At 36.2% G+C, this 12,506-nt stretch overlaps 1 protein-coding gene across 2 annotated transcripts in view; it reads right to left on the minus strand.

Moving 5' to 3' along the window:
• Positions 1–3,562: 3,562 nt before the first annotated feature.
• The window catches only part of LOC125242313, a 120,642-nt gene continuing 111,698 nt past the window's right edge, over positions 3,563–12,506 (minus strand). For both annotated transcript variants that reach the window (XM_048151082.1, XM_048151081.1), the window contains exons 3-6: positions 12,180–12,312; positions 9,937–10,070; positions 7,596–7,797; positions 3,563–4,187 (exon numbers count right to left, since the gene is read on the minus strand). In XM_048151082.1, the coding sequence (XP_048007039.1) occupies positions 3,970–4,187; positions 7,596–7,797; positions 9,937–10,070; positions 12,180–12,312 (687 nt within the window). In that variant the 3' untranslated portion in view covers positions 3,563–3,969. The remainder of the gene's footprint in view (positions 4,188–7,595; positions 7,798–9,936; positions 10,071–12,179; positions 12,313–12,506) is intronic.

Consider the following 12,506-nt stretch of genomic DNA (forward strand, 5'->3'; position numbering starts at 1 on the left):
GCGTCTAAAGATTTTTTCTCATTTTTTTGTGTTTCTCTTAAAAAAAATTGTTTTTATATAGATTGTTGTGTTTTTCAGCTATAATACGTTCAGTAGTTGTGATTATTGTAGCTTAATTTCAAAACAAACTTCAATTTGACGAAATAATGCCCTTTTCTTTTATTGCGAATTGTTCGACGACGTCAAACTTTTTCAAGACTGTGTTATGATACTTAACCCACTTTTGCTAATTGTTTAAAAATATCTATGAGTCTTAAATAAACATGTTAAAGCACATAAATTGTTGTTGTAAAATACTCTACCTATGCATATTTTTAACTTTATAAGTGTTAAGTAACATATCAGTCATGGTCACTTATGTTATTAGGTATGTAGGAATCAATACATTATTTATTAATCAAACCTTTTAATGATTTTTCTACTCCCGAACTGTTATTCGTCATTTACAGGATTGTGCGTATCGAAAAAACTGAAAACGCATTGTTTGGTTCTGTAATCATGGCAACGCATTGCATTAACGATACTGCGTGCGTGCGCGGGAAGGCTTTGGGCAGCTGAGCTGACAGTGCAAACCTTTGCAATACAGGAAACAGTATGAATTTCGCGAGAATTATTAAAAAAAAACTATTAAAAACTAAGTGCATGGTCGTTGTAAAAGTATTGTATGCAATGGTGTTTAACTGACTCCAAAATACTCGTGGAAAGTACGCCACTCATATTTCTTGACCTCCTTTAAACGCCTGTTGAATAAAATACTATAAATTAACTATTAGAGTAATGATCATTTCTAGACACTCGTTACAAAAACCAAATAATCATCTTTAAAAATAAACTACTTATGTAAAATATACAACAAAATATTTTTTCACGCTAAGAAATAGACTAAGTCATTTAAATTATGAATAACTCATGACTTGTACAAGAACAAAACATAAAATATCTTTAACAAAATAATAAACTACCATTCAGTAAGTATTCAAAAATCAAACAATATTTTTATGCATACATTAACACGTCTTAATGTAATTAGTAATTATAAAAAAATAGTAGCTTATATTAGATTTTTATATAAACACGTACTTGTAAAAAATGTTTGCAAATTATAATAACGAATATGTATATTCATGACTTAAAATGTTCAATTTCGTACTGAATTTACCATTCATGTGCAAAAATATACTAATGGACTAAGTCATAACTTATTCAAACATAAATTAATATGAACAGTTATATTTTACAATATAGTGTCATGGTACTTACACCAACAACGAACAATTTATTACCCGAATATAATTTAACAATAATGACTTATGTTTTATAACACGGGTCGTAGCATAAAACAACGAATAAAATATCATTTTGCAATAATCATTCAAGTCTCATAGTGGGTAACTATGTCATTTTTTGCGTTTCGCAAGAATGAGTCAAGTGTAAAAAAATCGTTGAGTCAACCCTTATAACACATTATTGTAATTTAAATATGTCTTCTGCCAATTACTATAATAAGTTAAGGTTCTTGACACATTAATGCAAAACAGGCAACACACGATAAAGGATTTGTGTAAACCTATTTTTTTACTTTTGGGATAGTGAAAATTTTCAAAATGAAAAGGTCATTTTTGCAAATAGAAGTTTAAAAATCCAGCTATAACATGGCATTAAAATCTCATTTTTTTAGTTTTTGTGGGTTGACACATTATTGCTTATCACCATCGATTTATTGTCAAAAATGTAGTTTTGCATGGTGTAATAGAAACAATTTTTGACAAAAAAGACAAAATAAGTTTTTTCAGTAATTAATTAGACAAAAATAAAGCTGAGCAAACTTTTCTTGTCCAACTGAAGCACTTGGGAAAGCAGTTAGGGTTATACAAGTTGCATTATAACAGTTTGGGAAATTATAATTTAACAGATTTTAAGTTTGTCAAACATATGGGAAAGATTGATTTGGTAAACATGTAGTTGGCAAAATTTGTTAGAGAAATTAAATTTGGCAAAAAATCTTCGATAAATTAAATCGATACCGTAGAAATGAAAATGCAAATGTCTAAATAGTTTAGAAATTTGCGATGTGAAATTTTGACCAAACAAATTCATTGCGAAACATACCTTTTCCAAACAATAATTTGGGAAACGAAACTATTGCGATATTATCCGCGTCGGCTCTTGTGATTCGTATTTGTGTGTCTATGTATTTCTTAGAAAGGGTGCCATTTTGAGCAGAGGCATAAAATGTTAATTTTTTTTAATAAAAAAAATGAATCATATTTAATATTTTATTTCCTCGTGTCATTATATACATTTAATTAAATAGAAAAATCTTTGAAGACAATCAATATTTGCTAACTAATTCGTAATCTGAAAGGCTAAATATATTATTCCATTTACTTTTCTTACAATTAGTTTACTTAATACTAGGTAGCATTAATATGTTTTATTCCGATAGTTATGTACACAAGTTTTACTCTAAATTAGAATATTCGATTTAGACATTATTCGCTTGTTACGTGCTTATATTAACGCAGACTGAGATGTGCAAGGAAGTGGAATCTGATTTATTTTGGGAACTATTATTTTTATATAAATAATCATTAGCCAAGCCAGCATAACCATTAAAAATATATGGAAAAATAAACAAAATCTAAGAATACCAATTTAGTTTTTTAAAGTAAAATAAATAGTCTTTCCAGACCGTATAGTCAAGAAACTTTGCTAAATAACTCAACTGCTGGTGTGCTGAAACTGTATACTAAGCTTATCCTTAGCAAACAGATAAAAAAGGACATTTATCTGCTAAGCCTCCGAGGCTTAGTTGGCCAGATCGATTTTATGAGTGTTCCAAAAAGTCACAGGTTTGAGTCCTGCTAGAGGTGTGATTTTTCCATTTTCTACCTATTTATAGTATTTATTTAATAATTTGTTGGTAGTATCGCACTCAGACGTTTATGCTGGCAAAAAAAGAAGTTGGTAGCATTGCTACATTTGCTACTGGCAAGCTTTCATTGAAAATTGAGACTCTGGTCCAAGTTAAGAATGAGTAACAACACTGTTAGGGCAACTTGCACCACCCGCTTAACTCAAGGTTAGTGGATTGTCAATTGTCAAATTCCATAAAAAATGGTGAGTTAACCTTGGGTTAACCCCTTCATTTTCGGTGGTGCAAGTGACCCTTAATAAATTAATAACCTTTATAACGCAATAAACCACGTTACAATAAATTAAAAATGTAACGGGTTAAACGTACCAGTGTTTTACACGCTTTTGTCACATTCACATTTACTCTACAATAAACTACTGGCATCTTCTGGGACATGGTTGGTATTCACGGCATACTTTCCTTTTAACTAAGAAGGACTGGACTCCGACGAAGTTAATTTTGTGTAACAAAAGCAAAAAATTAAATTGTAGGCTCCTTAAACTGAGCAACATTTGTTCAGCTACTTTTAAAAATAACGTGTATTTTGATTTTTATCACCCTTGAAAGTTTTTGGTAATGTATTGCGAATTCTGTTAAGTCTAAAGTGTGACAGACAACGAGGTACGATTCTTTGTATGAAGATTGTAAATCCTATATAAATAATCGTTTATTGAAGCTAATATTTATTTTTTATGAAAAATTAAAAAAATAAAGACTTCATAATGTTGTGAAAGTCGCTGAACAAATGTTGGTCTGCTTAAGGAGTATACGATACAATCTCTAAGAAAGTACAATACGTGGCGGGGACTTTTCATATCAGGAGGAGGAAAAGATTCATGCTGATTAGCATGATTAGCATTGTTACAATTCAAATTCGTGGCTTCAAATATAAAGTGCAGTGCGCAGCTAAATGTGGCAACCATCAGATAAGATTAGCAACAACATATACATTATCCTGCATAATTAGAATTATTTTTAATAAGACTGATGCAGTGAATTTAATATTTACCTAAATGACAGACAGACATGAATCTTATCATACCTGCGATATTCTAATGGCCAATAAGTGACAAAAGCGGCTTTTTAGGAGTAGACCCTATTAAGTACAGGTTCTCATCATAGTTTTCTTCAAAGTTGTTATCATAGGCTTCTCTGAAGACGTCTTGGTTGAACATGCCGTAGTCTTGAGCCATCACGATGGGCAGGAACAGCATGAAGAAGATCAGAAGCCAGCTGGTGAAGCATCTTGAGGCGTTGCTGCCGAGTGTGACTGAAACGCAAAATGTAAACTGGTTAATACATTTGTTGGATTTAGGGCCGGTTGCATCAAACCGTTTGTCACCGTTAAAGCGTTCGTTAAATTTTATTGTATGGGAAGTTCCATAGACATCTGCTGTGTGGCGATGATGTGCCTGTCAAATGTGGTTGATGCAACTGGCCCTTAATCTAGTTAGTCTGCATTCAATTGTTTTGTATTTTACCCAATGTCTCTTAAAAACTCTATCATGAGTGTTTGACGTTTTTTAATACGTTACTCGGTACCTCGAGTTAACGTGTAAAAGTCACGTAATATGTACGTGACAGTAACTAACTTAGCTCAGTTAAAATGATTGATTTAAACGATTAGTTCTGTTTTGAATGCACGAGTAGTATTAATTCATGGGATATAAGTAAACGACTTAATAAAGTACGACTTTAAGGATGTAATTTTAAAGTTAAAGTAAAAGTTACGCAATTAACGAAAGTTAAGGTCACATTCAGAGTAGCATCTTCAGTTAGCACTAGTGTGGCGACACTGTTGATATCAATTCAGAAATTCAAACGTGAGTTTTGCTACAATCTCGGTTTCGTTTTCATTACAATCAAACTGTTCATAACTTTCAAAACTCGAATTTAATTTAAGAGACTATAATTTGGCTATAATAGAAAGAAAAGAAAGTTCCAAATTCAACATTAGAAAAATTTGACTGGGTCTTACGAAGGTATTTATCTAAATATACAAAATAAACCGCTGGTCTTAGAGATTCCAAATTTTTCACGTAGATTCCTTATAAGATGTAGAGGAGCACTAAGAAAGGATATTTCAAAATTCACCTCCTAAGGGGGATGAAATGGGGGTCCAAAGTTTAAATAAATAAATAAATATTATAGGACAATCTTACACAGATTGACTGAGGTCCACGGTAAGCTCAAGAAGGCTTGTGTTGTGGGTACTCAGACAACGATATATATAATATATAAATATTTATATACATAGAAAACATCCATGACTCAGTAACAAATATCTGTGCTCATCACACAAATAAATGCCCTTACCGGGATTCGAACCCGGGACCGCGGCGTAGCAGGCAGGGTCACTACCGACTGCGCCAGACCGGTCGGAGTTTGTATGGGGAAACAAGATTAGATTAGTACGCGGGAAAAAGCTAGTTAATTATTAAAGGCACCGTACCAGGGTTGAAGCATTGCCCGTTTCACCATTTCTATGTACTCTGCGCTGTGAAGCTAAAGACGACTTATCAAAGCATGTAACGTAGTAGGATCTAATTCACTTAGCAAGCCGGCTCAAACTTGCCAACGGGTGGCCATTCACGCGAGATTATCGGATTTGTTCACGACTAGCACTTCGCAGCACAAAGCTGATATCATAGTCTGTTGTTTATCGTATCGAGTCTCCTCATTAGCACGCAAAGTAATTTCATACAAGTTTTAACTTAAAAAATATTTTAAGCGGGTTACTCACGTATTAAGTCGATATAGCGTTCGACATGTTTCGGTCCAATTTCGAGGACCTTTCTCAAGAGTAGCGACCCGGCCTTTACATGTCGAGAGCGTGACGCATACTGCGGGCGCTAGCTCGGTGCGCGCGGCTGCTGAGGACAGGCGCAGGGGGGTCGGCGGCGCGGGCGACGTCACCGTGGCGAGATCGGAGCTACCCACTATGTTACTTTTGTCAAAAGCAGGATTGCACACAACACTTACTACTAAATACTTACTAATAAATATTTTTAAATATGTATGAGTCTCACAGGAGTTTTATAGTTAAAGTTTTAACTTGTTATTTATCTTCCGTTAGCTGGTAAAATTGGGTTGTCTATTGTTTGCCCGACAGTCATTTAACATAATATTCATTTGCCCGAATCTAACTTGCCTGAATTTCATTTGCCCGAATGATTTGTTTACCATAAAAATCATATGACATACTCGTTGTTTATCCGAATATTACCTTCCATAATCATACAATGCCATACTATTTGTTAGCCATATTATTAAGTGCAATAATATGGTTTCATAGAATATTCAAACGCCATAAGCAATTATTGCCATATTAATTGTTGCCCATATTATTACCTAACCTAACCTACTTTCTGATAGCAGTTTCATTTTCCAGGGGTCACAGTTCTAACCTAACCTAACCTACTTTTCCAGCAGTTTCATTCTCCAGGGGTCACAGTTCTAACCTAACCTAACCTACTTTCTGATAGCAGTTTCATTTTCCAGGGGTCGCAGTTCTAACCTAACCTAACCTACTGTCTGATAGTATTTTCATTTTCCGGGGGGTCACAGTTCTAACCTAACCTACTTTTCAAGCAGTTTCCTTTTCCAGAGGTTCACAGTTCTAACCTAACCTAACCTACTTTCTGATAGCAGTTTCATTTTCCGGGGGTCACAGTTCTAACCTAACCTACTTTCTGATAGCAGTTTCATTCTCTAGTCCTTCTAGTACCTATTATAGTAGTTTTCGATTCTGCCAAAGCACATTATGGAAATTGACTTTTCTGGACGCTAATTTGTATGACAAATGATGGTATGGAATGTGGTAATTACGGATTTCGATGATTCTGACAAATGACATTATGGAAACTGACTTTATGGGAAACAAAGTTTCTGGCACTAGATTAATATAGTAAACAATGATTATGGCATAAGTTGTTATGAGAAACAATATTATGATTGTTGAATAGGATGGCAAATAAAATTATGGCAAATGAAATTCTGGCAAATGGGGGTATCCCGTAAAATTGACTTTCAAATGCTGATTTTTAATATTATTCTTTTGGTTTTGATTTTATTCGATTTTTTAAAGGTATTATTTTACTCCGTGTCCGTGTGGTAAAAAGATTTGTGTTTCACTAGGTGGAAAAATTTGTTTGACCCTGATCAAGATTCCACTTTTCGAATCGCACACTAGGTTCCCGACTTTTCGCTCGAATGGTCAAACTTAAAGTTTGTCTCATTGCCAAACAAATAGCTATTAATAATGCGACTACTTAAACACAAATTAAAATATGTACTTCAAATAAAATTGTATCTAGATATGTACTGTATCATTTAAGTACTTGGTTCAGCTACTTGGTTAGCATCGATTTAAAAAATTAAAATTAAATAAAAAAGTAAAAAAGTGAAATAAAACTATAGACACGTATTTTATCGCGTATAATGAATTTACAATTCACCACGAACGCTGTAAAGTGTTCGAAACGTCGGGATGAATTGTAAATTCATTATACGCGATAAAATCCGTTTCCATAGTTTTATTTCATGACTAACTATCGCGGTAACCGAAGACAATATTATAAATAATTCGATTAGTCCCTAATTTGAATTCGTCCGGTGGCTTTTCTTCTCACAAGAAATCAATAGAGAACTGCAACTAGTTCTACCGAACGTGACTCACTTCTTTCCGGACGCGGATCAGTCTCCGGAGTAAAGAAGTCCAGCTTCGCGGACTCGTTATAGACATCGTACACCGTGGCATTGCAGGTGACGCGCAGGCGGCCGCCGGGGAAAAGGTCTGGGGAGACCTTCAGCTCCACGCCCACGCTGGCCCAGGACAGCCCGCCGTCCCACGGGTGCAGGGTGGTTTCGGATGAACGTAGCTGGAATCACATATGATGTCGAATTAGTGTGATACTTGGCTAGAGCAATTTTTTTAAATACTACCTCGGTGGCAAACAAGCATACAGTCCACCTGGAAAGCGGTCACCGTAGCCTATGGACGACTGCAACTTAAGGTATGTCACATGCGCGTTACTAACCCATTAGAAACTTGTACACTCCCCTTTGCTGTGTTAAGTACACAGCAAAAAGCAGTGTACAAGTTCTAAGGAGGATTCGGATTGCCGACGACTCAAAGGACAACAGACGGAACAAATCAAAATGAGTCTTGATATAAGGCCAAGACTTGTATTGAACGAGAGCGTGTGTTTAACTGAGTCTAAGAGCAGTATCACACCAGCTGTCGAGCAGAGCTAGCTCATAGGCACTCTATCGACCTTTATAATACGACATAAAAGTATAATACGCGAATAAGATGCAGAACGGATCAGTCAAAGGCGTCTGTGAGAGCTACCGATCCGATTCTTGCTCTTGCCGTACTGTGCAAATTCTTTCAATTAGATTATTAAAAAAATATGAATATTTGGGACCCGTTAAGGTACATTGTAATCATCAGTGTTGGTTGAACATGAACATTCTTAATTAGGTATAATATTTTTTGACAAACTACTGGATAAAAGGCCCTACTTATGTAAGTGTGTGATGAATAACTTGCTTTGGTGCAGAAACATTGTAACTATCACCAAAAAAACAAAAATAAACTTCACAACTGCCGAAAATTCCACAATCCCTCATCGTACCCATAGGTCCCATAGTGATTCGTCGTACACCTAAAAGGTAAAGAATCTTCAACACAAATTGTTCAGTATATGACTCGTAAAAACAAAACAAGTGCTTATTGAATAAATTACAACAACCTTTTATACAAAACGATGAAAAGGAACAAAAAACATCCAGGATAAAAAGCGTATCTCTATTGAACGTCGCACGACTTCTTATTAGGGGAGATTTTTTAGCAAATAAGTACCGTAACAGTTTTATAAAGTATTGTTTTATATTTAAAACAAAAAATAACCCGGTTTGGAAAGCAATTGAGAAAGAAAAAAGTTTTTGTAAATATCAACTCAATGACGGAAAGTTGAAAAAAAAGGTGGATTTGAAGGTTTAAAAAGCATTGAGCAAATTAAAACTAAAGTAAGTAGGTGGCATGCATCAAATAAAGGAATTTTAACACAAAGAGTCATACCTTAGAACACAAAACCTCTGCCGCCTGTTGTGTATAAAATTAATTGTAAGGAAATATGTTATTAAGCGTATTTGCAAATTATAAAAGTGTAAACTATAAAGTCACCAAAAAGTAAATTTTAGTTTTTTTCTTAAGATCAGGGCACTAAAACATTATTTAGCAACTATAAAATTATTATGACCAAAAGAGATCTCTAAAATACCAATAAATCTCTGAATATTTGTAAATGAGAAATAAATTATTTACGACTAAAAGTTTGTGCATTAGTCACACTATCTGAATTCTGATTGGAAAGTAACAAAAATTTCTTCATTTGACATGACAAGTTCTTTTGGACATCGGGCTAAATAGAACGTAAGTATCACGTGATTAGTTTCGTTTCAGATTCAAACTATGGGCATCATGATATTTCCTAAATATGTCCGAGAATAAGAGTTTTGAATGATTCACGGTCAGTTTCAGTAGACTTATATTGACTGGTATATAGACCGTGATTATCTTTTTATGGTCTATAGCCCGGTAAATATAAACTAATATCCGAGTTTACCAAGGATAATTATTCAGAATAGCTTGCGTGCATATTGCAGATAAATCCGATAAAGTTTTGAATGATTCACGGTTATTTCCATTACGTCCATCTTCCCATCTTTCCATGACTTATATTGACCGGGATATAGACCGATATTTCGACGCTGTTTGCATTTGCATCATGACTACGGAAAACTGACGAAGGCGGGTGGATTCACACTCGATGGTCTGTCCATACACACTACACTCAGTGTCACTACGTTTGTTCAATTCTGACTTCACCGGTTTTTTATTTACACAAACAAATCACTGGATGCCATACATTTGACAACAAAAATCAAAAAGGTAATCACGGTCTATATCCCGGTCAATATAAGTCTAAATCCGATAAAGTTTTTATACGAACCGGTTCATCGTTGATGTAAATGGTGAGGTTGGCGGGCGGCTTGGCGGGGGCGGTGGTGCAGTTGGCCCGCAGCAACTCTCCCGGCTGGTACTTCTCCTTCTCCGCTTGCAGCACTGGCTGGCTCTCTGGTGTCACTGAAATAAGCAGCGACGACATTTCAATATTCTGTACTTAACACAGCAAAAGGGAGTGTACAAGCTTCTAATGGGTTGGCAACGCGCATGTGACACTCCTTGAGTTGCAGGCGTTCATAGGTTACGGTGACCGCTTTCCATCAGGCGGGCCGTATGCTTGTTTGCCACCGACGTAGTATTAAAAAAATAACCCTATTGGTGTCGTTACGCAGGTGTCTAAGTATAAGATATATTGTAGGTATTCATACAAGGTCTGTAGTATGCACCTACTGATTTAGATGTTTTTGACCCCCGACGCAAAAACGACGGGGTGTTATAAGTTTAACGTGTCTGTCTGTCTGTGGCATCGTAGTTCCCGAACGGATGAACCGATTTAGATTTAGTTTTTTTTGTTTGAAAGCTGAGTTAGTCGGGAGTGTTCTTAGCCATGTTTCATGAAAATCGGGCCACTATATCGGGGGTTTTTCAAAATTTTTATTTTGTGGTTAGGTTAGTTTGTTACAATGACAATGTGTAATTTGTCTTGCCAGTGTTCAAGAAAAAAAAAATTATATTCTTTTCATCTATAGATATTTAGAACAGTTTTCCAAGCCCCGTAGCCGAATGGCATTTCTGCAACGCGAAAAGCCACCGAAACGCCGCAGAAATGTAGCCTGGCTCTATCGCTCCGAGATAGATAGTTACGAAAGAGATATTATCGTGAGCACTTGTGCATTCGGCTTCGCACACAGGATGCCCGATACTTGGCTACTTGCACTTAGAGCGTTCTTTTATCCGCTACTATTGATGCCGTGTGATGGGAAAGAAATACCGTTATAAACTTATTGCTACAAAACTACCCGCTAGCAAATCTAAATGGTGGTTAGTAAAGTAGTGCCTCTATTCCTCAGTTTTATCAAACTTAAGAAAAAGTAGTCCGTTCAGCAGTCTCGGCCAGAAACCAATCATATTAATTTGCTTTGCGGTCAGCTCTTTGAGTTCTCAGCACTATAACATCTAAAGTTTGACTTCGAAGTTCAGAGCTTGGTAGTTATTAAACTGCACCTTAGCCAACTTCATTACCTACTTTAATAAGTTATACTTTTACCGGAAAGAATGGGAACAGGTTAATTTGTATTCTTTTGCCTAGGTATTTGAGATACGTAACATATGATTTGTGAAGCTTAATCAAAACATTCCAGTGCCTACGCCAAATTTTGGGATTAGTTGTCAAAGAGGACTCCAGGCTCTCATGGGCCGTGAATGCCGGGATAACGCAAGGAGGATGATGATGAATCAAAACATTCCATGGCTTTTAAGTATACGGGTATTATGTTATGATGACTGTTACTAAATTACGCAATACCTACACTATGTATGTAGTCATGCAGATTTAATATTATATCTCACAATTGAAGTTGCCGGCGAGACTCGGTTCTAACCTCTGAAAACCACTTTCTTGTCAAGTGTTCATCTAAATAGAGAGTAGTTAATGAGGAAATTGGCTTACCAACGACATATGTCTGTGGGAAAAAGTTCCTGTCAGCAGTGAGCTCACCGCCGCAGTTGCAATCGAGAAAGAAGGACAACAGGTGCCGTAGCCGAATGGTATTTCTGCGACGCGAAACGAAAACGAAACGCCGCGAAAGGTAGTCTGGCGAGCGTTTCGTTTCGTGAGCGATTGTGCCATTCGGCTACGTGCCCAGAACTTATTTGCCATCACTCATCAGAGGTTGTTTATCTGTAACCAGACAATCGGCAATGCGGCATCGCTTCACGGTTAGTAAATTCCAAAAATACGCACTAAGCGTTTCGCTTCAACATTTCTTTTGCGAACCGCCAAGGAGTGGAATGCTCTGCCTGAGTCTGTGTTTCCGCATGAGTACAATCGTCTCTTTAAAGCAAGAGTAAATAGGTATCTCATAAGTAAGCGTGCTCCACCGTAGACCGCATCATCACTTACCATCAGGTATGATCGTGGGACAAGTGGCGTACTAGAAGAGAGGCCTATGCTCAGCAGTGGGCGATAAAGGGCTGATATGATGATGATGATGATGATGATCGTGGTCAAACGTCTACCTATTCATACAAAAAAAAATGTAAAAGATAGTACGGAGGAAATTGACGTACCAACGACATCAAGGAACTGCGTAGCGGTCTGCGTGGAGAAGGTGCTGTCAGCAGTGACCTCGCAGCTAAAGTTGCCGGCGAGACTCGGCTCCAACCTCCGAAGGACCACTTTCTTGTCATCGGAGTTGTTCATCTGGAATATATTGTGATTTTCATCAATAATATTGCGAAACTCTTATAGGTACGTACTCACAATTTTTTTGTTTTTTTGTTGTTGTTTAGCCTATTGTGTTTTGCCTTTCGTTTTTCCATAGGTGTTGGACTTGTGGGTTTTGGGAAATGATATTTGGTCTGAGTGATTCGCCTCATGCAGTAGTAGTTGCCGTG

The sequence above is a fragment of the Leguminivora glycinivorella genome, chromosome 2, assembly GCF_023078275.1.
Source record: "Leguminivora glycinivorella isolate SPB_JAAS2020 chromosome 2, LegGlyc_1.1, whole genome shotgun sequence".
Taxonomy (NCBI): domain Eukaryota; kingdom Metazoa; phylum Arthropoda; class Insecta; order Lepidoptera; family Tortricidae; genus Leguminivora; species Leguminivora glycinivorella.